Here is a 23,901-nt window from a genome sequence, read left to right on the forward strand (position 1 = left end):
TTGACCAATATTCTAATACATTCACAATTGAGACCAAATTGACAATGGAGGAAATAAAAAAAATTGAGAATGAAGACTGAAGCAAATTTTTCTTTACTGAAACGAACAAATTAATTTGACAAATTGCTCCAGTTATTTATCTTTAGGAGGAGAGAGCGAGAACAGACAGCTCATCTCCTGGGTAACAGGTAACATCTTAAAATAGATACATGACATTTACACTCCACAGATTCCTGTGAAAAATACACGGAGCATGTTTTACAAAACATCGCGATAAAATAGAATACAAAACCCCCCCCACCCATGTACAACTCTGTTGATACTTTATGAATACAATAAATTCATTTGCCACTGAACTGATGGAAGCGGGGTCCTTGAATTGGCAGCGACTAACTGGACGGCGCCCACTCCTCCGTCTGCAGTCACAACAAGAACAAGTTCACAGGTATCGGATGAAGGCCACCGTGTCCCGGGAGCTAGTGCAATGTGACCAATGAGCTTGAGGGGCACACAATCTGTAAGACATTTTATAAACGTACAATTAACACCTTTTTTTCTTGTAAAAATAGGCAATGGCAGCAAAAAAATATATATTCTTAAAACGTCCTTGCAAACTGAATTTAAATAAAAGTGCGATGCACAACTATCAGTAGAAGAGTGAGGGAACAAGTGGGCAGACAAACGCATTAAAAATCTGACGGTTTTTTTAAATGTGTCTATACTGTAGAAAAATCTATCTCAACCTCTGCAGTGTTACTGTCATTTTATTTCTGTCAAAGCACCTTAATGAATAGGCTGGTAAAAACAAGCCATACTTAGTTCTTCTAAATTAAAAAGGTAAAGGAATGCTGTTCATTGTTACAGTTAAAAGAGGAGCCATCGGGGGATTACATGTTACAGATCCTAATTAAAGAAATATATTCAACATATACTATTCATATTTTTGTGTCTATATTTCACAATCATGTCATCCGGAATGCTGCGGTAAATGTTTCTACTCACAGGTGTGTGAAGTTGTCGGGGGATTCTTTCAAACAACAAAACTATTCAGTAAAAAACTTTTGAATTGCAGACTCAGTCTGCAGCACTCCACTCGGGAGCTTAGTCGGTCCTAAACGGTGTCTCCATCTCTTTTTACAGCCCAAGACATATCTTGGTCACAAGATAATAATCTCAACTCCAATGCCATTTGCTATCTTTTTTTAGAGCCTCAAATTGTAGTTGAGAGCCCAGAGAAAAGACAGGATTATTCTGTCACGCTACGAAGATAACGCCGTGCTCAACCAATCCTTAACACAACATGTTTGTTTCAATGATGTGGTTTTCTTTTAAACTCTCCAATATTGATGTCCACTTCAAAAAAGGGCAGATTATACTTTAAAGCTTTCTTGGGTACGTACCAAAAATGTGTCCCATAGCACCGAGCAGAAAAACCTGTCGAGGGCCAAAAAGCTGTTGGCGAGTATTTGGTCAGATTAGTAATCCAGTCTGCATAGCAATTGAAATTTGAACCGTTTCAATGTTCTTGTGTTTAACAACATTTAAAAGCTTTTGCTTCCCTTTTTCTTGATGCACATATCCGTAAATATCTAGATCAAAATTTTAAAAAGATCTACATGTTTCTCAAAGGAAGGTATCAAAACAAGAACGGATTTGGTATTTGTACAGAAAGGTACTGTACCTACTACAGTAGTATAGAAAAAACAATTAGTTTTAGTACTTTTCTGTATGTGCGTGTTTGTTTGCTTTTAAGAAATACTCTCCCTGTAACTTCATTGTTTCAAGAAATGGCAGGCATCATTTAGGACTGCAGGTACAAATGTTCTGTAAGGAAAAGTACCGGTCTCAATGATGTTATTAAACTCAAGAGGTTCCTAAAGCCAATATGATTTTCAGCAAGATGACGGATGAGGTCATAGACGAGCGTTACTCAGCGTGAAGCTCTCCTCCTACATTGATTTGAATGGGAATGTCCATTCTACTCCTAAACTATTTTAATGAAGTAGTATAATTCAGCCTCGCGATCCCCCGCTGTAGTGCTTCAGTTTGAGTCAGTGAGACAAAAAGAAGACGAGAATTATATATCGCGGCCCTGTCTTGGAGAAGGGCCCTTTGTCAACGTCTAGTTTTAGGGAACTCATTAATTGAAATGGCTCATGGAGCATATCCCTACATAAAAGGTGTATTTCATCCAATTAGCATAGCAGAACTAGCCTCCTCAGAATACGGAGCCTGAAGGCATCATGGGTAATGTCTTTAGAGCTGAACGGTGATCAATTCATTAATTTGTCAAATCAATAGAAAATAATTTGTCTTTTTCTTTCAAGCAAAAAACTAATCAAGTAAGAATTTTAATAAGGGTTATAGTTTGAAAGCATTTTTTCAGCCATGTGATGGCACAACTTAGTAATTTACTAAATTAAATAAATAAAAACGACCTTTGATACCCGTCGGGCTCCGTTTCATCACCACTAATGGCAGCAGGAAAGAAATAAAACAAGGGAGATATTATCTCTCAACTAAAACACATATGTGGCAGAGGTAATTAAAATGTTTAGTTTAGAGCAATTAATTCTACATTAATATACGAATTACACTTTCTTGAACAAATGCCTTTTTTTTTTTTATCGCTTCCTACTTTTCTGTACGACAGCACTGTGTGCGGAGTCCTATGGAGGAACAACGGAACTTACATAACTGCCGTTTCTTTGATCGCAATCAAACAAAGCAAACAGAAATCTGGTTTGCGTTAACAAAGATGAATAAATGAGAAGTACAAAAAATAAAATTTAACTGGAGAACAGTCCAAAGTAGGTCCTGAAGGAAGTCATCTGGAGCTACACTCTCAGTGGCTAGCTGCTACGTTAAGGTGAGCACAGTTCATTCCGTCAGTGCTGGTGGTGTGTGTGTGTGTGTGTGTGTGAGTGTGTGTGTGTGTGTGTGGGAGGGAGGGAGGGGGGAAGCGATGGCTACTCCATGATGGCTCTGTAAGTCACAGGCTCGATGTAGTCCTCCCTGTAACGCGAGTTGATCACTCTCTGCCTCTTCGACTGCTTGATGATCTCCTTCTCTTCAAAGATGCCGTCAAACCTCATGTCTGAAGCTTGAGACTGCGGAGACAAACACAAGGCGAACAAATCTTTTCAATCAAAAACTAAATATTGGGTCGATTAAAGAGCCCATGTGTGAGGTTTGAGTTGCACTTACCAGTCTGGATTTGACTCTCTTGGGGAGCTCCTCATCCAGAGCGTAGACGTCGTCTCTCTTGGCCGTTAGCTGTGAGCCATCCTCAAATTCCACCTGCGCTCACGAAACACAGCAAAATATAATGAGAGGGTTTATTTTATACAGTCCCGTAAATTAAATTACCGTGTCAACCTTTTAGGCGCCGCTAGCGTCTCAAGAACACGTGGCAATGCTGGAAGAGATGGAGGCAAAGGAGAGTCCAGCAGATGGAAGTCATGCAGCACTCTGAATGCTGGATGCCATAACACTCAGAGGACACGTCCCAGTGGGCCGTCAAAGAGTGTCTCTCTGTCTCTACCACATCTGTATATAAGAAGTGTATGTAGTCATGGTGACGTCAACCATTTGTTCGTGAACTCATGTTTTGAGGACTTGAGATCGGCCATCTTGGAATACGGCTGACGCCATGTTGTTTTTTTGCATCAAACAGGGTAATCATATTTGAATATGTCGGCGTGACAGACATATGGCAACGGCAGCAACCTGTCCATCTCAGAAAGCCCGCCCGAAAGCTTACTCTGCTTTATGTTTTTTTACTCTAAATGGACCATTATTTACTAAATTAACATCATGTTGTCTTGAAGAAGACTTCAAACTAGAGATTGAAACTATGAACTCTTTTACAATGTTTACTGAGGGAATAAATCAAGAGAGAAGTCATTTTCTAATAGACTTCTAAAAAACAGGAGTCGCCCCCTGTTGGTAAGTAGAGAGAATGCAGGTTTTAAGACACTTGCGCATCAACTTCACTCGGCAGACCCAGAGGTTGCCGGCCGCCCTGTGTGTCAGTCTGGGTGCACATAAGAGCGTTCTGCTGGCATGTTCCGGGACTGGGCTCACTGGCCAATCACAAACCTGCGCTAACATCCTAGCCTCCACTGTAGCCGACTGCATCGCTAAATTGTTTAGAGTTTCACAAAGCCCCCAAAATAGCTTGTTTCCATCACAGAATCTATTAGGATTGAAATAAAACATATATAATTACGTCTCTTTGGTTGTTACTCAAAGTCTCCGCCAACATGCACCGTTTGAATGCAGGGCTAAATCAGCAGGCGCATTTCCACCCATTAAGGTCTACATCCCACCCTCTTCCCCACCTATGGGTATTCATCTAGATCGGCCTCTGGTCGTGTGACACAAAACAACCAAACACACACACACAAAATAACTCTTACCAGGTACATGTGGAAGGCATGCGCTGCCACAAATTTGGCCCCATACACCAGGCCGTCTGTCCATCGCACCTGAACCACATCACCCTGGGGTGGTGGTCCGAGCTGAGCACAGTCTCGGTTCTAAAAGGACAAAACACAGATGTTCAATAAAGGAAAATGACATGTTTTACATTTGTTTGAGTTTTTCGTTAAAATGACAAGATACAAAAGATAATCTGGCGAGACCTACCACGATGTCTTCGGGGAAGAGATTTTCGCTGAAGGACCCGTCATCAAAGTTGACCTCGTAGAACGTCTCTTTCGACAGCTGCACCACGTCACACTGGTAGTAGCGGCCGTTCTTGTGCTTGCAAATCACCTTCTGTCCCACAGTCAGCTCGTGCATGGCTGACTTATTGCGCTGTCAGAGGAGAGTCAGGAAACCACATGTTCACGACCCACTACCCACTCCAGTAAACGCTCACATGCGATGCGCTTTAAATGGAACAGAACTGGGCGATAAAGTGAAGAGAAGTGATTCGGGAGGTTAAGAGATCCCCAGGAGCTCCTCACCTCTATCTGAGTGGGGCCTTTGTGACGACAGCAGGTGACGTGCACCACAAAGGGCCACTCCTCAGGCTGCATGAGGACGCCAGCAGCCTGGGCACAGGTGGGGTGGTAGGCAGTGGGACAGCGGCCGTGGGAGCACTGCACGCAGCAGCCCGACGCCTTCTTCATCCTCTTCTTACAGTAGTAACATTTCTGTCACGGAGTCAAACGCAAGAGCCAATACTCAAAAAAAGTGCAGCGATTGGAAATGAGTGAAGGCAAGGTGGAGCCTCCAGCGGTAGGGAGACGTACTTCTTGCCCAAGGACACAACGGCAAGGGCAATCGAAGCCGAGAATCGAACTGCCCATCCTGATTGAAGGACAACCCTGGTCCACAGTCAGCCACGAATATATATCTAAAATATATTTTATATATAGTTTTTTCGGGAGCTGCACTGTTATTCACATTCGATAAAAAACCTTTTGCTGGGACGATGGAGAGTATTTGGTTGAATGCACTTCGCTTTGGATAAAAGCGTCTGCTAAATGACATGTAATGTAAGTTGTATTGTTTTTGGTTGAACTTTTCCCTTTAAGCGACAGTAGAACTCAACACGTCCTGTTCAGATGTTTCACATTAACAGAATTCCAGCAACTCCAAAGGGTCACATGTTCCTCGTTTGGCCGTTCAGCTCAATGAGTGAAGAACAACCGGATGACTTGTTGTACAGATGGAATAAGTGCTGTGGAAATGTACATTATCTTTAATCCACTGTGAACAGGTGATTTGACTCCCCTTGTCTTTAGTAACAATCAGCATTTCTTTTGTTCACGCTGGCAATTGTTTGAGGCTTATTTATTTTTAAAACAGCTTCCAATGTAGAATGTAACGATAGCTTATCCATTAAAGTGTGACTGTTATTTGAACTCACCAGTTTAAATCTCTGCAAAGGGATTCCACTTAAATCCACAGGACTTCTTTCAGTGGTGTTGACAAAGCGTGCCTCCAGCACAGCCACTGCACACAGCACATGTACCCACCTGCAACACACACACACACACACACACACACACACACACACACACACACACACACACACACACACACACACACACACACACACACACACACACACACACACACACACACACACACATTTGACATTTAACTTCTGTTGGTCATTCGAGTGTAATGTTTGTGTTTCCCAGTAAGATTACTTTGTTGTTGTCATATAGAGAGGTTATTTGCGTACAAACACATGATTCAAATGAAGAGGAAATAATAGATAATAATAAATCTTTTTTTTGTCATCAGTAGTTTTTATGACCATTAATGACGACCATATTCAAAAGCAGTTCATCCTTTGAGTCCAGGGGGATGTTTATGCCAAATTTGAAGAAATCCCCTCCAGGCGTTGCTGAGATATGAAGTACATGAGAACGGGACGGGCGTGAGGTCACAGTGACCATGACCTTTGACCGCCAAAATGTAAGGACGCACGGACACTGGGGAAACAATAATGCCTCTAGCCACGGCTATCGCTAGCATGGATGCACAGGGGAGTGTTTACCCCCAGGTGTGTCGTACTAGTTTGTAAATGTGCAGGAAGTACAGATCGGGTAGCAAGTGACTTGTGTTGCTGTTCCTGTGGAGCGTGAAAGAGCCGATTCATGATCTGACAAGGCGATTAACAACGTGCAGTAGATGGACCCAAGGACTCTGGAACAACTTACTTGTTGTTGTTGGCTTTCTGCAAGGCTCCGCCCCTCAGCGAACACAAACAGCAGTTCTGCAAATAGAAGGCGTCATCAATCACCTGCCAGACAAACCAACTGCACATGTGAGCCTCTGGGTTTAAGCAGAGGCTCAGTACACACACACACACACACACACACACACACACACACACACTGCAGCATCACTCTGCCCTCGTTAAGCTTGGTTTCTACTCTTGCTCGGCTTTTCTACTCTGCATTGTTCTCAGCATTAATCTCTGAAACACCAGAGGGCGAACAAACCAAATGGACTGTGAAGAATCAAAAAGTCAACAAGTGTAACTCACAGTTCTGCCCTTGGGCTGTAGGTGCAACATAAAACAACATTTTCATGGGTACTTTACGGCCCTCATACGAGCCCTGTTAAAAAATAAGTCAATGATTAAATGTATTATAGAGAAAGAAAAGCTGAATATCATGAAAACAATTTGAATTGGCTGCAAGTTTTTTAAATGAGGATTTTTCAGAACTCCTGTTTGTAAAACAGTTAAAATGTAATTAAGTTTATTTTGTATAGCCCAAAATAACAAATTATCCTCAGAGGGCTTTACAATCTGTAGGCATATGACATCCTCTTTCCCGGGGCCTCAGATCGGATCAGGAAAAACAAAAATCTTTTGCCCTTCTTTGTATGATCCCAGGAATTGTAAAATAGCTCATAAACAGTCCCGTGATTGTGAATGACCAATGCTTCATTTTCACTTTATTTTGATAACCGCTAAGAAGTCAAAATGTGGCTTTGGTTAAGTACATTTCTGACTAAGCAAAATACAACAACAAAAAACCTTAATGTTCAACCCAGAATGAGCTTTAAAGGAATTATTTATTCATTTTTAAGAATTTGGGAATATTTGATCTGTGACGAACAAGACGATGTACACATAACCCTAATGTTTGTAGGCTATTGATAATAACTACTTTAAGCCTGAGCCACTTTAACTACCCAATGAGCTTCGATTAAATAACGACTCAGAGCGTCGAGTGACCCCTGACCTCAGTCATGGCATTGGCCCTGCAGCGCGCACACTTCCACTCCTTGCTCACACTGGCGGGATCCACACCGTAACAGCCTGGAATACACAAACACAGAGGCAGTGTGACACACTGGTGCGGTAGCTGAGAGAATCACTGTCACGTGTGTATGAAGGTCTGTTAGCGTGAAAAACTTTAGGGAAAGAAAAGCTGTGTGTGTATGTTTGTGTGTGTGTGTGTATGTGTGTGTGTGTGTATGAATGTGTGTATACTGACTGGTGTGAACTCGGATGTTGCACCGAGAGCAGCTGATTAGGAGGCTGGTTCCGTCTTCCTCCAGGTGAGTTGTGACGGGCTGCTCCTCATACTCAGAGTCCTCCTCTGTGGTGGTGGTGAAGCACATCTCCGGGATCAAAGGCTTGGTCCGCATCTGCCCGCCGGCCACCATGACGGGACCAACGACAGCGCTCGCACATTCAGTCTGACGGCGGACAAGGCATGCAGACGCATGGAGCTTACAACACGGCGCACCGGGTAACGTCTTATTCTGAAAACAGACTTTTCTGAAAAACCAACCGTTTCACAGGACAGTTTTGTTTGTGCCATCAATCACGGTAAAACTGGTATGGAAAATATCACAATGTCAGGGGCAGTAAGAAAAGGGTCAGGTTTTTCCACCAACTCTTTAATGTATTAAGGAGACGAAAACTAATTTAGTTTAGACGTTTGTTCCTCAAGACGTTCACGACATACAGAAGAACATGAGGTCACAGTGACAATGACCTTTGACCACCAATTTCTTATCAGTTCATTCTCGAATCCAAATGGATTTTTGCTCCAAATTTGAAGAAATTGATATGTAATGCCTGTGCATAAGCATACTGTGTACTTTTTACTGCACTGCATTTAACAAACAGCTTCAGTTCCCTGGCCGTTGATCTTGGAATCCACAGTTGACGATCTCAGCTAAAGGCCCACTCAAAACCCAGCTGTGAGCCTGCTGCCATCACTGAGAACACTGACCTAACGGATCAGAGTGGACACCGGGCCTGAAACTACCTGTTGCAGTAACGTGTCACCATTACAGGAAGTAGATTGTCATGCCACAGATGGGCTTGGATGAACAAGAACACTCCAGTGATTTAGGGTTGTACTTCCATAAGAGGCCAATATATCAAAGTCTTTTTCTCCCTTCTTTGCGTTGTTGTGGTCTGTCGGTATGTCGGATACGGTCTATTTGTTGGTATGTGAGCGTAAGAGTCTGCTCTGGTCCAGATTACCTGCTGGTATGTGTGGAACAGCGTGCAGATGGAGCAGTATGGAGCTTTGGATCCCATGCGCTGGTTGTACACCTTCTCTTTCTTCAGGTTGGGAGGTCTGTTCTGCCACAGGTGAGTCAGAGGTTTAGCCCAGCTCTCCCCCTCCAGACCAGCCTCCTCCACTGGGGGGGCCTCCTTCAGAGCCTCTGAGGGACAAACAAGCACACCTTTATTTCATAAAGTCATTTTATGTAACGTAATAGTCTGCTTCCATCCACATTTGTTGGCGTTTATTTGTTCAAAAACAACACTTTCGTTACGATAAAAAACTCAAACAAAGGAGATGCGCACATGTATTAACAGACACTCAAGTGTGTCACATGACATTCTGGGCTCAGTAAACCTCATTTACAGATCCAGGGCCGGTATGACCACGGGCATTGCTTCTATTGCGCAGACAAAATGGACAGCTTGGGGACTGACACAGAGTGTACAGTATTAGAATCACAGACTCCACCGGTCCCATTATTACCATAAGAAATTGAAAAAACTTATAATAAGTAATAATTGATTATAATGGCATTTATTTAACGGATAGCACGACTGACCACACGACTCAGATCTAATCACATCTTGGGGATGATATCCACGGAAGAGATCTGAAGCCCCTTTCCCTGACTGCTGTAGTTGATGCGACAGACCTTCACTCATGCCGTCCTTTATGAGCGGATGGTGGCCTGGCAGCTGTCCTAGATCACTCTCTGACTCTCCATCTCCTGCCATCTCCTCTGCTACCTGCTGGAGAGACACATGCAGGAATATAAACTCTTTCCGATGCGGACACAAACTAAAACTTGTGAATATTCAGATATTTATTTTGTCTTGTTTCTACAGAAAGGGCTGTTGTTGTGTACGAGGATGCACCATCATTTGCACTAAGGGTTGGCTGGTGAGAGTCATCCTTTAAATGCAACAAACAACAAATCCACTCGAGTACTTGTGCCCATCAGTGAAATGCTTCTTACTGGCAGCTGAGCAAAGCAAACTCGGAAGAAATTAAAGCAGTAAGTTGATCACTGCAGTAGATTAAAGTTTTACATTTACACCTTTATGAAATATGAAATGCACTGAATCAATGGTTGGAAAAAATAGTGGACACAGCTAATTGTTGACAGGCTGAAAAATGCAAAAAAAAATGAAGAGAAGTGATGGTCCATTAACAGTATTGTAGTGCGTGTAATGCCCGTTTCCACTCACTGCTTTGCGAACATGTCTGTTGTCTTTCTCCGACTCGTCGTCGCTGTCCTCGCTCTTCATGTCCTGCTTGGGCGGGGCGTCTGCCTCCCCGTAGTCTCCTTTGGCGTAGCTGTGAACATGCAGGACGTCCGCGGGGCTCAGCGTCCTCTGGAACAGCTTGTGTGCTGGACTGCAGATGCTGCCCAGCTGAGGCGCCGCCTCCTTGGAGCTCGGGGCCACCGCCCGGCTCTCAACGGGCTCAGGAGGACACGGGTCTGCAGCCGACGACACGGCGTTCTTCTCTTTTTTTGAGACAATTTGCCGGTTTAAAGTTTTTTTTGCGCTGCCTTTGGACTGAGGTTTAGTCTGAGGCTTGGTGTCTTTGGCCTTCTTAGGCTCCGCCTTGACTTTCACCGCATCTAAAAGAATACAATTGGGTATGATGAACACGACTGATACCACCAGACTGTCTGGGACTTAGATATGTCTCTATTTATGAACCAACAACAAAAAAGCTCTGCAGGCCAAACTATATGCATAGCCTCAAAGTACTGTTGGTACAGGTGTAGGGAGAATTCTAAGTCCAATGAATAGCATACCAAAGCACAACAATGTGTGATTTGGAGAAACAAGGGACTCAAAAGACACAAGAGCTTTGATAATGGAGGAAAAAATGCTCTCCCGTAAAAAAACACTTTTCTTCGCGTTATAAGAGTTTTAAGACCTAGACTATCACTTATGAGGGACAGTCGCGGTGTCGGTTGTATGTGGTACTAATCCAGTAAGTGTATTACCGACAGTAGACAGTTGGCTAGCCCCCATTTGAGAAAAAACAAGAGCAAAAGCAAAGCAATGTTCTGCTGTGGACGTATTTTAGACACAACAATCTACTCAAGTTTACTTAACTGAACAGAAAAGGGAAACTTTCCCATGGTCTCACCAAAGCCACGCACACAGGAGGCATTTCCCTTCAGGACTTTCTGCCAGAGAGGGTTTATTCTAACCTAATCAATTAGCGTTGTTGCATTATAAACCAAATGAGATTTGCAGGAAAAAAAGGGCTTTCTTGCAGAAATCCCAGAAGGAACTTCTCTCAGGTGCCAAAGCTACCACACTTACAGTATAGATTAGTTTCACTTTTCTGTTCAGTTCCCCATCTGAAAATATTCAAGATCCAAACTCCATCTACTCAAGGTATATACAGTGATTACGGAGAAGTACCCAATGCAACCCCACAGCCTATTCCTTTAACACCAAACCCCAAAGCGTAAATAAGAGCTCTACCAACGGTACTGTACCTTTGTCTGGCTTGACTTTAGTCAGAGACTCTTTGCGTGACAGCTTGGCCTTCTTCGGCTCCACCTCCTCCGTCTCCTTCACTGTCAGCTCAGGTTTGATGTCTTCGGAGGCTTCAACAGCTTCGAGCTGACGCTTTGTCCCAGTTTGAGGCTTTGGACTGATGCATGGGAGACATTAGTGAAGACATGCCCGACAGGGATCCGTTTCCCATAGACAGCAAAGCTAAGTGAAGTACATGGAAGTGTAAAAAAAGACCTTTTGTCCTCCGGGACAGGAGTAGGGGGCTCCTCAGATCCAGCTTCACTGGGAGTCTCTTTTGGAGGCTCGCTCTTGTCTTCTTCCAGAAACTTGGCAGCCTCCGGTGTGATTTTGGAGTGGTCAATGGGAGCGTTGTCTTTCCCAGCCTTCCACAGCTTGTAGCGGTCGGGCTGAAATTCGCGCACAAACACGTCCATGGAGATCTTCACCATGTCCTGACGGCAGGAACACTGGGGGGGGAATGAACAGGTCCAACAATTTAGTCTAGGTCTGAACCGGGTAGTCTGAGCAGTACAAAGCAAGGCTTTGAGAAGAGTTGCGTTCACCGTTGGGGCCGGTAGTACGGTACTCTTTCAAGTTATTCAGATACTGTATTTCATAGGAAATCAATGGCTTTGCTCGCGACGCATTTTTTAGAGTGCTTTCCCAATTACAAATTTGGTTCAAACTAACTCAGGTCGGTTTGCCTGGTTAGTACAGTTTGTTTGGGCTGGTGTGAAAGCTGTCAATACAATGCCACTTCCAAGGGGACGTAAAATAAAAAATGTGCTCTGCTGCTTTTAAAAGAACTGAACTAAATTAACTGGATGTGAATAACCAGGATTATTTTAGCTTGATGAAAGTAGCCATGGTCACCAGGTGCGTTACCAGAACAAAGTGACATCATGAACCACAACTCCTTTTGTGTGTTTGGCACTGTGGAGCAGAACACTCCTACATAGGTGCAGCTGCAGCCTTGGCATGGGAGTAGTAACGAGATGAAGATTCACAGTTGTTTGAACTAAGTTTTTGTTTACCAGAGTCGCCTGTTTGCCATAATCGATCCATCGCCGAGTGGCGAAGTTGGTCGACTCGGCACAGTTGTAGCCGTGGTTGAAACCAGTATGGTAACCAAAAGGGAACGTCACGATGAACTGCTCGGCTTCTTGAGTGACCTGAATGCAATAACACACAGAAATACAATACACGTTCCACTGTTATACTGTAAACGTAAGGCTATGATGTAATGAAGTCAACACAAAGTAAATGGATGGTCACCTTCTCAAATGGTATGCCATATTTCTTCAGGATTGAAGGTGAAATTAAAGTCATCTTGTGGCGCAGGAAGGCTTGACAGCCCTGAACGTTGCCCGGAAAGAAACCTGGAAACACAGGACGCCATTAAAAATATCAGTGCAGACGAGTCTCTCTGCGTGCGTTCATGTTTTCTCTCTCTATTGTTCAATACACTAATCCCTACAAACAGGTTTCTGCTTTCATTTGGAGAATCTGTAGGTAACTGGACAAGATGTTGATTCAGAAAGTGCTCAAGCAGGCTTTGGTTGAATGCAGATAAACGTTCCGTCTGGGGAGCGGGAAAGGAGGAAGGCATTTGCCGGAAACAACCTGGGAAGCCATCGTGTGACGATTTATACGATTCAAAACAAAAAATCTGATCGTACAATGTTGTCTCTTGACTCTAGTCTTGCATCTCAAGTGGCTGATCAGACTGTACCCAGATATCCTCTGGTTACACTGAAACCCAAGAAATACAGACCCTTAAGTCCAGAGGCTTGTCTGTCGTGAGACGGAGAGTTGATGGGTTATGAAACAGGGCGCTTATCTCATAATTCAAACATAAAAAACTAAAAACATAATTTCATTTGTTTTCTTGACAGAAATGACTCATGAATAACTCCCATAAACTGGGGTCCAGTGAGTCTTACACTTCTTTAAATCCTTGCAACCCCCCCCCCCCCCCTGTGAAGCTTTGCTGAAAACAGTTCCAACTTCCTCTTTAAACCACTGAGCAGCGTTTACAACTGGAGTAAAGGTGGAAATGAACCATTTCCATTGGAACGGAAGGCAAATGTGATGAGAGACTTTTCATCAAACACATCAAAATCAATCTATGGAGGTGTGCAGGAAAGCGTCACATACCTTTGGCAAGTCGTTCCAGTCTTTTCCCATGCTCTGGTGGGACGACGTACCTGAAAAGCAAAAGAAGCACAAGTATATAAAATATGTTTTTGCTGCCGATACCCATTGACGATCATTGAGGATCCATATCACCCCAAAGAATAAAAAAGGTTACGAGTCCTAAATGTTTTTGGTTTATTGTTATCTAGTCAACGATATAGGTTTTCTGCATAGAAATACACAATTCAAATCTTTAGGAAATAAAAGATGGTAATTTTCTTGACATAAATAAATCTTGCATCTAGTAGTTTTAATGTGCTATAAGCTGCTAAGTTAAACAGGTCATATCCCTGTGAAAGCATCTTAAATATGTGAAGTATCACATTGTTTTATCTGCAGTGGTAAATAAGGACTGTTGACAGGTAGATTGTATTTGGACATTCAAGCTCTTAAAAACGGTTAGAAGTGAGAAGCTAAAAACGCGTAAAGGTGTGTCGCCACTGTACCAGGACTTGGGCTCTCCAAAGTGAAGGTAGTTGATGCTGTACAGATCCATGTCCTCCGTGTGCCACGCGAAGGCACTCTTCCACATCCCGAAATACAGGTAGGGTGTGTTGACTCCTTTGATCTTGATCCCGCTCTCGTTCTCCACCGTGTCTAGAATGGTGTTGAGGCGGCCGATGTTCCACTCGGTCACATCCTGCAAAAGGAAGAATTCAGCAGAGGCCGTCAGTTGCACGACTGCTACAGAGTCCGTCAGCACAGGATCGAAACACGACGAATAGACGGTGGTTCTATCCAAACCATCTGCACTCACTGGATCATACAGAGTCCCGCTGACATCGGCGCCATAAAGGGGTGGGTTGAAGGTCAGGTTCTTCCAAAACTTTCTCTCCAGCTCATCAAAATCCGCGTATTTGGGATTCCGGAACCTACGATCACACATCCAAGGAGAGAGCTTGTTAGGCGTTATGGAAATCACACTCGGTACCAGGACTGTCTGCATTGTCATCTTACTGCGTGAAAAACAGGTAGAGATCAACTGCGCTTCATGATTTGACCATGCTAACTGACTTGTCCATGTTGGAGGTCTTGCGGAACTCGTGGACAGTCATCGGCTTCTTCTGGATGTTGTACTGGGTGAAGAGTCCCGACTGGCCGGTCACCACCTGCTGAATGGGAGCGGGGATCACCAGGTCATCGATGTCATCGTACGTCTGTCTGGGTTTCCAGCCTTTGGGTGGAATAACCTGTAAGAGAACACAGAGGCAGAATGAAAACTGGCTGCATTTCAGAGAAGAGCAACTCAGAGCGATGAGAATCTCATGGATCGGATTGGTTGCTTTTCTTCAGGTGCGGATGAATCTTGAAAGTGACAGATTATCCGTCATGTGTACTTCTTGTATGCATAGCGACAGTTTTACATGTTTGGGGTTAATTGTTAACTATTGGGCCAAACAACATGGCTAATAATGAGGTCCTATTTCAGCATAACAAGTAAAGTAGCCCAACTACAAACAGTTCAGGATATTCAGGAGAATATATAAGTTAAACTATTGTACCATGATAACCTGACAAAATACAATAAACACTACTTACTTTTGCCATTCCAGCTTTGTGTGCTCCTTGTGACTCCATATAGGCAATGTACTGGCTGAAGTCCTTGAACTCCTCTTTGGAGGGGGTGAAAGTCATTATCCTGGAGCCCACGCTTTGGGCCGGCGTGTCGGTAGTCATCTTGGGTTTCTTTCTTTGACTTAAACTCTGATCGGTGGAAAACATGGACATGATCAAGAACACATCTCGATGACGTGCTTGACAGTGTGTTGCTTACTTTAATGCAGTTTCCTAAAGTATTTTTAGCCTTTGACCCGATCTGCATCTGTGACATCATCAATTGACAGTAACAGGCTATCTCAACAAAGCACACGGCTGAAGTTGCTCTCAGGGTAAAGGGGAACATCAATGGATATTACCTGGTCATTTCTCCATCGATATACTACTTTAAGCTATGGTAATAGTACCAGACACCATGGTACTTAACGCTGTTAAGGGGATACTTCGGATCTTTTCAAGTGCGGTTGTACGCGTTACTTATCCACAGACAGTGCACAAACGAGAGTTGTACAGGGGCAGCGGCTAAATGTACGTTTGACACCTTCAAACAATGATAAAAGTCTATTTGGTTTATTTTTTAATGTTCACCGCTTAACCTTGCTGTCGGGCGCCCCTTTTCGACAGGGAACTAAAGCCATTATCAATAAAAACTGTTATTTGACCTCGCAGAACACAGAAGTTGCTGCTCAAAACAGCAAACAAACTAACCGATTGAGACCAGCAACCGTGTTCTGCAAGGTAAAATGTGTTTTTTTCCCAAAATAGATGTCCTTTAAACTTCTGGTCTGCTTGTGAAACTTGTATTTTTCTTAAAAACACCGACTAAAATGGTGATTTCACAATTTTCTGTTTTTAGACAGAAATCCAATAAACTTGCACCCAGTCATAGAGACCCAGCAGACAATGTGTAACCCACATATGTGATTGTTTATGTGAAAACAAATTGTAGCATCAAATGATGGTAATTCAAGAATAGTCCTTTTTGCATTCATCCAAGTTGCCCCTCTAGCTACGACGCAACTAACAACTTCATTACTTGATATGCAAGTTATGTGCATTACGAGACTTTTCCGTGTTGACCAACCGAGGGATGTCCAACTTTGAGCTAACGGGCAACATATTCTACTCACTTTACTTGCAAACGCTGAATCCCCGGGTCCCGCCACGTAGCGGTGATTGGCCACAATCCGGACTAATTACAAAGCCCGGTCTGTGATTGGCTGAACACGCCGTCCGTCAGACACCGTGGCCCACTGACAGCGCTGCTCCTCGAAGAAAATATTTAGCTAACGTCGGTTCGCTAGCTAACATGCTAACTGCAAGATAGCTTGGTCTGCGTCTCAGGGCTTAAAAGTATGGTCAACCAAATCTAAACCGTCGTCACATACAGGAGTAAACCGCAATTAACTAACATGTATAGACAACATGGGTCGTCCTTTCATTATCTTTAATTGAAAGTGGAACAACCGCTCAGTGCGTAGCGGACTCGGATCTGACAGCTGCCTCCGCTCTCGGCTAAACAACTAGCAAACATGGTTTGTTGATGACCGTCAGTTTCTTGTGCCCAAACTTAAGAGTTGCTCCCACTTTCCAACAAACGGAATCATTATCAAGTGCCAAACACGAACTTACATACACCAAAGTGTGGACGAGTTGTTGTTTTGTTTTTTCTCAGAGCGGGTTGTAGAGTACGACATCATCAGTCCGGATGGAAAAGACAGTCCTCCATTATTCCAGTGACGCATGCTCAGTGTGTGTTTGTTTACATGGAGCTCTGCGGGAGGGGCTTCCGTCGTCCCCCAGCCAATCACGACGTCCGTTCTCTTCCAGCCAAAGTTTCCCAGTCTGTCAGAGACCAACGCGCTCACCAAAGCTGTTAGGATTGATTTGACTGGATCAAAATGTAGTCAAAGGATGTACTGATGAAGCTACATCACACTTTACAATCAGAACAATATTCAGAGAACGGATTGTGAGTAAATGGACGCGTCCTGTGAATAATGATATATTGTGTGAGAAGTGGAGATCGTCCAGGTCTGTCGTAAATCAGCTTTAAGAGATGCAATACATTGTATCTCCTACATGTTGTTATCTGAAAATGAGAAAATGCCATCCTTTGAAAACACCAATTACACAGTTATATGTGCCTGCTGTAATACAGTATATAGACACTGTCATGTCATGGCACAAATTAAAGGTAGGCTACAACCTAAATAAATGTCCAAACAGGTATGGAGGACTCTCTGTAATGCAGATGAAAACCATGACCTTCTGTAGCTGTATCTATGCGTACGTTTTTATATAGCCCCTAAAACTCACAATCTAGCCGTCATATATAATCCATTTCCAATGCTGCCCACAATGCAAGCAGCACTGATATTATGATGGAAATTTTCACCTTGAATGCAACGTTTCCACCCCCCCCTTCCCCCTCCGGCCTCCCCAAAATTGATATTTTTTTATTGCTTCTTGTTTTGTTATATTTCATTGTATTATATTGTATCTGTCTCTTTGTGTTTGCTATTCATGGATCCCACCAGCGAAAGCATTTCACACAATTGTGCTTGTATAACCGGACTGGCAATAAAACCTCTTGATTCATGGAGCAATACACACGGCAACAAGCCGTCAGCATTACCGGACAGTGAGTCACAACCAAACGACATACAAATCATTTTATATATGAAAACATTCTAAATGTGTCCCAGTGTCACCTAACTGAATCCAAGCTGTAGCTAACACAATGGTGAATACAGTTATATTGAGACTGACCGTACTTAATATAACTGTACAGAATGTGTTCTAGAAGAAACCCAGAACAGAGCAGAACAGATCAGAAGTGCACCACAGTGATATTATTAAAAACCCAGATATTCAACTTTATTAACATCAAGGTTTTCAAGACAGTGTTTGTCTGCTTTTTTTATCAACAAATAGAAAACAGATCATGTATACAACAGATAGGACCCCCCTGTGAAATTAATCCGGTATCTTCCAACCCCCCCTTCCCCCCACACTCTTATCCGGTGAACGCCACAGAGATCCACCACTGAGCAGCAACGCTGTTCTCAGTTACCGGTCTGTCCGTCTGCAACACAGTCGTTAAAAACAGAGCTATATATATATCATGACGGGGGTCCAGTGTTTCTGCATCTTTGTGAACCCGCATGGGCAAACAGAAAGATGGGGGTTATAAGATGAACATGATCATCATATCACTCCCCGTGACAGGACAATGTGCGTGGACCATGCGAGCGGCAAGTGGATCAACATAATGTTCATAATATGAAAGTTCGAGCACATGGACACCACATTGAAACCTATCTGCTCGGATGATTTCAACCAAACAGCTGTCTGGAACTTCCTTGTGGGGGAGGGGGATAATATGATTTTATACTTCTTTTTTCTTCTTTAAAAAAAATTATCTTGAATGTCCACAAGCCCTCTGTCAAATGCTTTCAAATTCAGCTCTGCTAGTTTCAAAACATCAACCGTTGGTCCGTTATGGGATTCAGAGCATTATTGAAGTTGAAGAGAACATTCAGATATGAATACGTCTGGTGATATTCTACAGCATGTTTTTTCTTTGCTTGTCGACAAATCCCACATACCGAGCCAAACCAACAATGAATTGATCTTCGTCCTCGATCAAAAACACCCCAGTGGTCCTTCATCACCAAGAAAACACACACTCTTGACTATTTGGAGTCAATCCCACACACACTGCTGCCGAGGAGTCACTAGTCCAGTGATTCCAACGGATGGGTCGCAGAAGATATTATAAGGGGAGCTAATAAAGGAGCAGAATTTCTTCCACTGAATTTTACATGTGCAGTGCACCTTTGAGCCATGTGAGGAAGCCTGAAGGTTTGTATTGTTCTGGCAGCTGCAGCATCTTTATGACACAAATATGAAAGGCTAGAGGACATTCTGTTTGACCGAAGGTTGGAAATTAAAGGAACGAGTTTTTTAACTGTATGCATTTATTTGGTATTGTTTATAAAGTATGTAATAACACATTATGTTCTATCAGATGTATATCTCTGATAAATAGTTGGTTTACCAATCCAAGGTAATATAAAGGGATGTAAAAATAGTCAGGTCACGATGATTGTCATTTTAAAAAAGTGAGCCCCATAAAAAAAAGTGGAGAGTACTGCTTTAGAGCACCACCTGTAGATTAATTCACTGCTGCAAATAGTCCCCAACAAACACACTATTTCCTCCTGGTTGCATGTGAACAACTAGTTTTGACCTGGTACACAAATAAATATATGTTTCTATTGATATACGTGTGAGCCATTTGTCTTTTTTAAAGTATATTTTCAGCAATGAGCTTGGAGCTGAGAGGAACAGATCTTGGGAGACTAACACATTGTCGGTTTTAGCGTTTTTGTGAGATTTGTTGACAATAATAAAATAGTGAGGGTTGGGCAACTGAACCAATTTGATGAGATTCCAGCACCGAGTCTCGGTGCCACAATGGATCGTTTTCTTCTGTCATGCACAGGTCATCTGTGTTCAGTGTACCTGAGTCTATGTTGGGTGGACACAACACTTTCCACCAACTTTAGATTTTGTCTGATGAAAGTCTCCACATTTCTGATGCTTTGAGAACATCAGTCAACAGTTACAGCAGACTTGGTCATTCTGTGGTTTTAAAAACCTAATTTCATCGGTTTGTGTGATATTTTCACCGCCATTCTATCGGATATCAAGACAACCCACTTTTGCCACGAAATAAGATCAATGATAACATTAGAATATCATATCTATGGTACAAAATAAAATTATTAGCAGCTGTGAGTATATGCTCTCCAGTATTAATGTTTAAAAAACATGTCCTCTGTGATAAGAGAAATAATAAAAAGATAAGCAAATGAAAAAAAAGACCCATTAAGACATATAATAACCAGTGTAAGTGATTACAAAATAAATTCTAAATATTCAGAACAACATAGTAACGATGACTATAAATGAAAGCAGAGCATTTGTTTTTGCTGTGAGGAGGAGGATGGAGAGTGACGGGAGTATTCAGTCAGGAATCGCAATGAGGCAGGACTACAAGTCTTTTGGGGGTTGCTTTTTGGGAGGTTTTGGTTTCGGGTCTGTGGCAGAATCATGGCACCGGGGCAGGAGGACGTAACCCTGTCCCCTCTCCTCTTTTACTCTTCCCTCCCCCTGTTTCCTGCTGTGGTCACCTCCTCGTACTGTTGCCTCCCCATCAGGCCTCAGGGGGGCTGATGGAGCAGATGATATGTGGCTCAGAGGAGACACAGGACTCGTCTGAGGGTGTCTTTCTGGGCGGGGTTATGTTGCATAGTGATCAAAGCTTCCCAGGTACTCCAGAGCAGCCCGGTAGCACAGTTGGTACTGGTCCTGGGAACAAACAACCACAATGCTTTGCTCATATGGGTTTTCAGGTCTAGGGCCTGCATGTGCAGGGCTGCACACTGATACGACTTCAAAGTGCAGCATTGGAATTGAACTTCAATACATTTACTTGGATATGATTGGGGCGCAGCGTAATCTGTAAACACTTTTATATATTTTATTATTTAACTTTATTACAGAAAACATGAAGACATTTTTTTTTTTTATGATTGTGGATTTTTTAAAGGGAAACAGAGATATAATGTAATCAGCTGCAGAAATGTCATAGTGGTATCTATGAGGTAAAGTGTCTTACCCTATTCACCTGTAGTGCTCATTAACGCTACCCTGCAACTGTTGTCCCAAAATACTAAAATACATCACATTAAAGTCTTTGTGAAGTATTCAAAAATAATAATAATTAATTATACGAATTGTCAATATTTTTCGGGGAGTAAGAGACAGGAAGCACACAGAAAACATGAGAACACCAGGACACACATGATAACTCCTCAAGCAGCCATATTGGGCAAAGAGAACGTCGCTACCAGCTGGACGACGGACACAAGATTACGGTGAATACAATGAGGATAAAAACAGGCTCACTTCAACCCTAACAAGGTTCATAGGTCCATCTTAATATATAAACATGTTCTATATGTGATTTATATTATACAATATATATGTGATTTATCTTATACAATATCTATATTTTATTATAATATATTTATTTATATTGTACATTTATATTATATTATAACTCACATTCAGCTCAACCTGCTTGGAGGTTTTTAAATTTGTGTAATGATTGTCATCGATGACATGTTCTCCCATCTCATCCTCATACCTCTGTCTGCACCATGGCCGGCCTCTGGGTCCGGAGCGTCTTCACGGTCTGGAAGAGGTCGACCACGCCCTCGTACCGCATCCTCTCCAGCACGATGCTCAGGGTGATGAACACACCGGTCCGCCCCACACCAGCACTGATGGACGCACACGTTATTAGAATCTCCTCACACTATCAGCGTCACACACACACGCACCCAAAACAAAACAATATAATTAAGATGGAGATGAATCGGTCAAATAATCAAAGTAGAAAATACAATAACAATTTATCTGCATTAACATCAACCGTAGTGAATAAATATGTGCATGCATTCAGAACCCTAAAAAGTGCCGGTGGGATAGAAAAGCGTTTGCTTTTTAAACAAATTGCCAAAACTACAGCCTTTATCACACCCTTTCATCTTTCAGACGTTTCTTGAACACATCATGTGTGACGAATGTTTTACATTAAACTTTAGTTTGCTCCCTAACAGGACCGCTGCTCTCTCACTCTTTCTTCTTCTCTCGTCTTTGTTTAGAAATGAGTTGGGAAGCAACAGGAAAGCCCAACTGTACTTTCTTTCAGTGTTATTAAACAAAGCGAAAGGCAAAATCGATACGAGAATACTTCCTTGTTTTATGAATGAAGTGGTACACGAGTTGAATCCGCTGTCCTGTGTGCGTTTGACCAATCAGCGACAGTCTTCCCTGCAAATCCCAAACCCCAAGTTCCTGTACTTTCACAGAGTACCACCTCCGACCAGAGCCTTTTTCGGGGGTAAAATGTCTCCGGAACTTAACCTTGTCCCTGCCGTCGAAACACAGTGAGTTCCTCAAAAGGTCCCTAGTCCCTGGGGGAAAGGCCCTTTGTTCAAAAAAGGACCTCCAGTCTGTATGAGACCAACCATGATGTCATCTCTTTATACAGCACCAACACAGAGTTTTGTCTCAAGCTTCTTGGAATCCAACAGTATCGCTGTAATTGATATAATAGACTTGTAAAGCGTTTCTTACAGTTTATACGTGTACAGGAAGTGGAACCCTTCACTATGAAGCAGTTCAAAGATACCGTCGCAGTGTTTCATCGGACGGCACTGTACTGTACGGGTATCTCTTCAAGTGTTCTTCAAATTCATAACAAATAACACATTTCAGGAGCTTAAGGGAAATATGACTCGTCTTTCCATTCAAATCTATAATCTGACAAGATGAAGCGTTATCAAATCTTTGACCAACTCAAGCTATTTGTGACCTCAAGTGCCATTTATAGGGATGCAACAAAGTCCGGCTTTACATGAGGAAAAAAAGGTGTGATTTTGAATCTCTCTCTCTCTCGCATGCACGCACACGTGGTTACCTGCAGTGCACAGAAATGGGTCCATCTTGTCCAAATTGCTCTTTAGTTTTATGAACCTGGCCGATGAAATCGATGAATCCCTCCCCGGTTTTTGGCACTCCTTGCTCCGGCCAGTCAGTGAACTGAAACTGCCTGATGGTCCTCGACTGACCATCCTGATCAACACACAGGCAAATGGAGACAGATACTGTTGGACATTCATGCAGAAATTGATGCAGTCTGTGTTGCTTTGAGCTCATTCTTCAGATCCAGCCTCCCAAATTGTTGATGGATTTATAAAAGAAGCCTTAGCTGACTAAAAGAGACAAAAGGTATACATGTTCATTCATCGTGTCGCAAAGCCCAAAGGACATCACAGGAGCACAGGTCAAATAATCGTCATCCTTTGAACTTTGTGCGATGACAGACCCAATCAGGGAAATTACCCTGGCGTCTGTGACTTTGAACTCTCTCAGGATGTACTGAGGCATGTTGTACTCAGCCATGGGGTCCACCACAAAGTACTGGTAGCGTGCGGAGCGCTCGGCGGGCCAGTACTGGTGGCACTTTTCCTGGAAAATAAAGAATGGAGAGGCATCACAATGTGTTTCAAAACTTAAGGGGGTCAGGAGATGTGGCTTTTTGAGATTGGCTGATCGGACTGGCGTATCAATACTCGGTCACTGTGAAGCAACATGTGGTTTAGTGAAGGCTGGTTCAGATTAAATATGCTGCTGGGCCTCACTCTATGTGTAAAGATTGTAAAGCCCTCTGAGGCAAATTTGTAATTTGTGAGAATAGGCTAAACAAAAGAAACTGAATTTAATTGAACACTCTCAGAAGGAAAGGGCTCTTCCTGAGAGGCTGAGTTAAAGTTTTTTTTCAAGGGTTCTTTGTGAGTCTAAGGGTTCTATTAAGAACCTCTTTACATCAAAATAAACCTTTTTATAAGAAAAGCATGCGTCTTAAAAGCCGACACCACCTACCCCCCAAAAACTTTGACTAAGAACCATAATTATTGTGAGTTGCCCTGCACCACATCGGCCCCGGTTCTGGGTACAACAATCACATAATAGAAGGGTTCTTTGTATAACATGGA

At 42.8% G+C, this 23,901-nt stretch overlaps 2 protein-coding genes across 6 annotated transcripts in view; both read right to left on the bottom strand.

Moving 5' to 3' along the window:
• Nucleotides 1-74: 74 nt before the first annotated feature.
• kdm4aa (lysine (K)-specific demethylase 4A, genome duplicate a) lies at nucleotides 75-16,982 on the bottom strand. Of its 5 annotated transcripts, XM_056414064.1 has the most exons (23): nucleotides 16,898-16,982; nucleotides 16,396-16,527; nucleotides 15,248-15,412; nucleotides 14,723-14,898; nucleotides 14,466-14,580; nucleotides 14,155-14,348; nucleotides 13,670-13,719; nucleotides 12,788-12,891; nucleotides 12,547-12,684; nucleotides 11,747-11,979; nucleotides 11,491-11,648; nucleotides 10,214-10,611; nucleotides 9,658-9,754; nucleotides 8,978-9,162; nucleotides 7,974-8,178; nucleotides 7,719-7,795; nucleotides 6,684-6,739; nucleotides 5,882-5,990; nucleotides 4,974-5,162; nucleotides 4,651-4,821; nucleotides 4,422-4,541; nucleotides 3,208-3,300; nucleotides 75-3,110 (listed from the first exon to the last, which is right to left on the bottom strand). In XM_056414064.1, the coding sequence occupies exons 3-23, from the start codon at nucleotides 15,383-15,385 to the stop codon at nucleotides 2,970-2,972; spliced, it is 3,147 nt and encodes a 1,048-aa protein (XP_056270039.1). In that variant the 5' UTR covers nucleotides 15,386-15,412; nucleotides 16,396-16,527; nucleotides 16,898-16,982; the 3' UTR covers nucleotides 75-2,969. The 5 variants fall into 5 exon arrangements, with proteins under 5 accessions (XP_056270039.1, XP_056270041.1, XP_056270040.1 ...); XM_056414066.1 differs by lacking the exon at nucleotides 16,396-16,527 and having other exon boundaries at nucleotides 16,902-16,982; XM_056414065.1 differs by lacking the exon at nucleotides 16,396-16,527.
• Nucleotides 16,983-18,088: 1,106 nt separating this feature from the next.
• Nucleotides 18,089-23,901, bottom strand: part of ptprfa (protein tyrosine phosphatase receptor type Fa) — a 114,504-nt gene continuing 108,691 nt past the window's right edge. Inside the window, exons 24-27 of the mRNA XM_056414274.1 lie at nucleotides 23,249-23,374; nucleotides 22,824-22,978; nucleotides 21,486-21,621; nucleotides 18,089-20,644 (exon numbers count right to left, since the gene is read on the bottom strand). Of these exons, the coding sequence (XP_056270249.1) occupies nucleotides 20,576-20,644; nucleotides 21,486-21,621; nucleotides 22,824-22,978; nucleotides 23,249-23,374 (486 nt within the window). The 3' untranslated portion in view covers nucleotides 18,089-20,575. The remainder of the gene's footprint in view (nucleotides 20,645-21,485; nucleotides 21,622-22,823; nucleotides 22,979-23,248; nucleotides 23,375-23,901) is intronic.

The sequence above is a fragment of the Pseudoliparis swirei genome, chromosome 5 (genome assembly GCF_029220125.1).
Source record: "Pseudoliparis swirei isolate HS2019 ecotype Mariana Trench chromosome 5, NWPU_hadal_v1, whole genome shotgun sequence".
NCBI lineage: Eukaryota > Metazoa > Chordata > Actinopteri > Perciformes > Liparidae > Pseudoliparis > Pseudoliparis swirei.

Bases quoted from the DNA above. Each gene is read 5' to 3' on its own strand.
- kdm4aa (XM_056414066.1), bottom strand. From the start codon at position 15,385: ATGACTACCGACACGCCGGCCCAAAGCGTGGGCTCCAGGATAATGACT. The intron at 14,349-14,465 runs GTGAGTGCAGAT...TTCCTTTTGCAG, and splicing joins GCGGGACTCTGTATGATCCA to GATGTGACCGAGTGGAACAT. The intron at 10,612-11,490 runs GTACAGTACCGT...GTATTCTTTTAG, and splicing joins TAAAGTCAAGCCAGACAAAG to ATGCGGTGAAAGTCAAGGCG.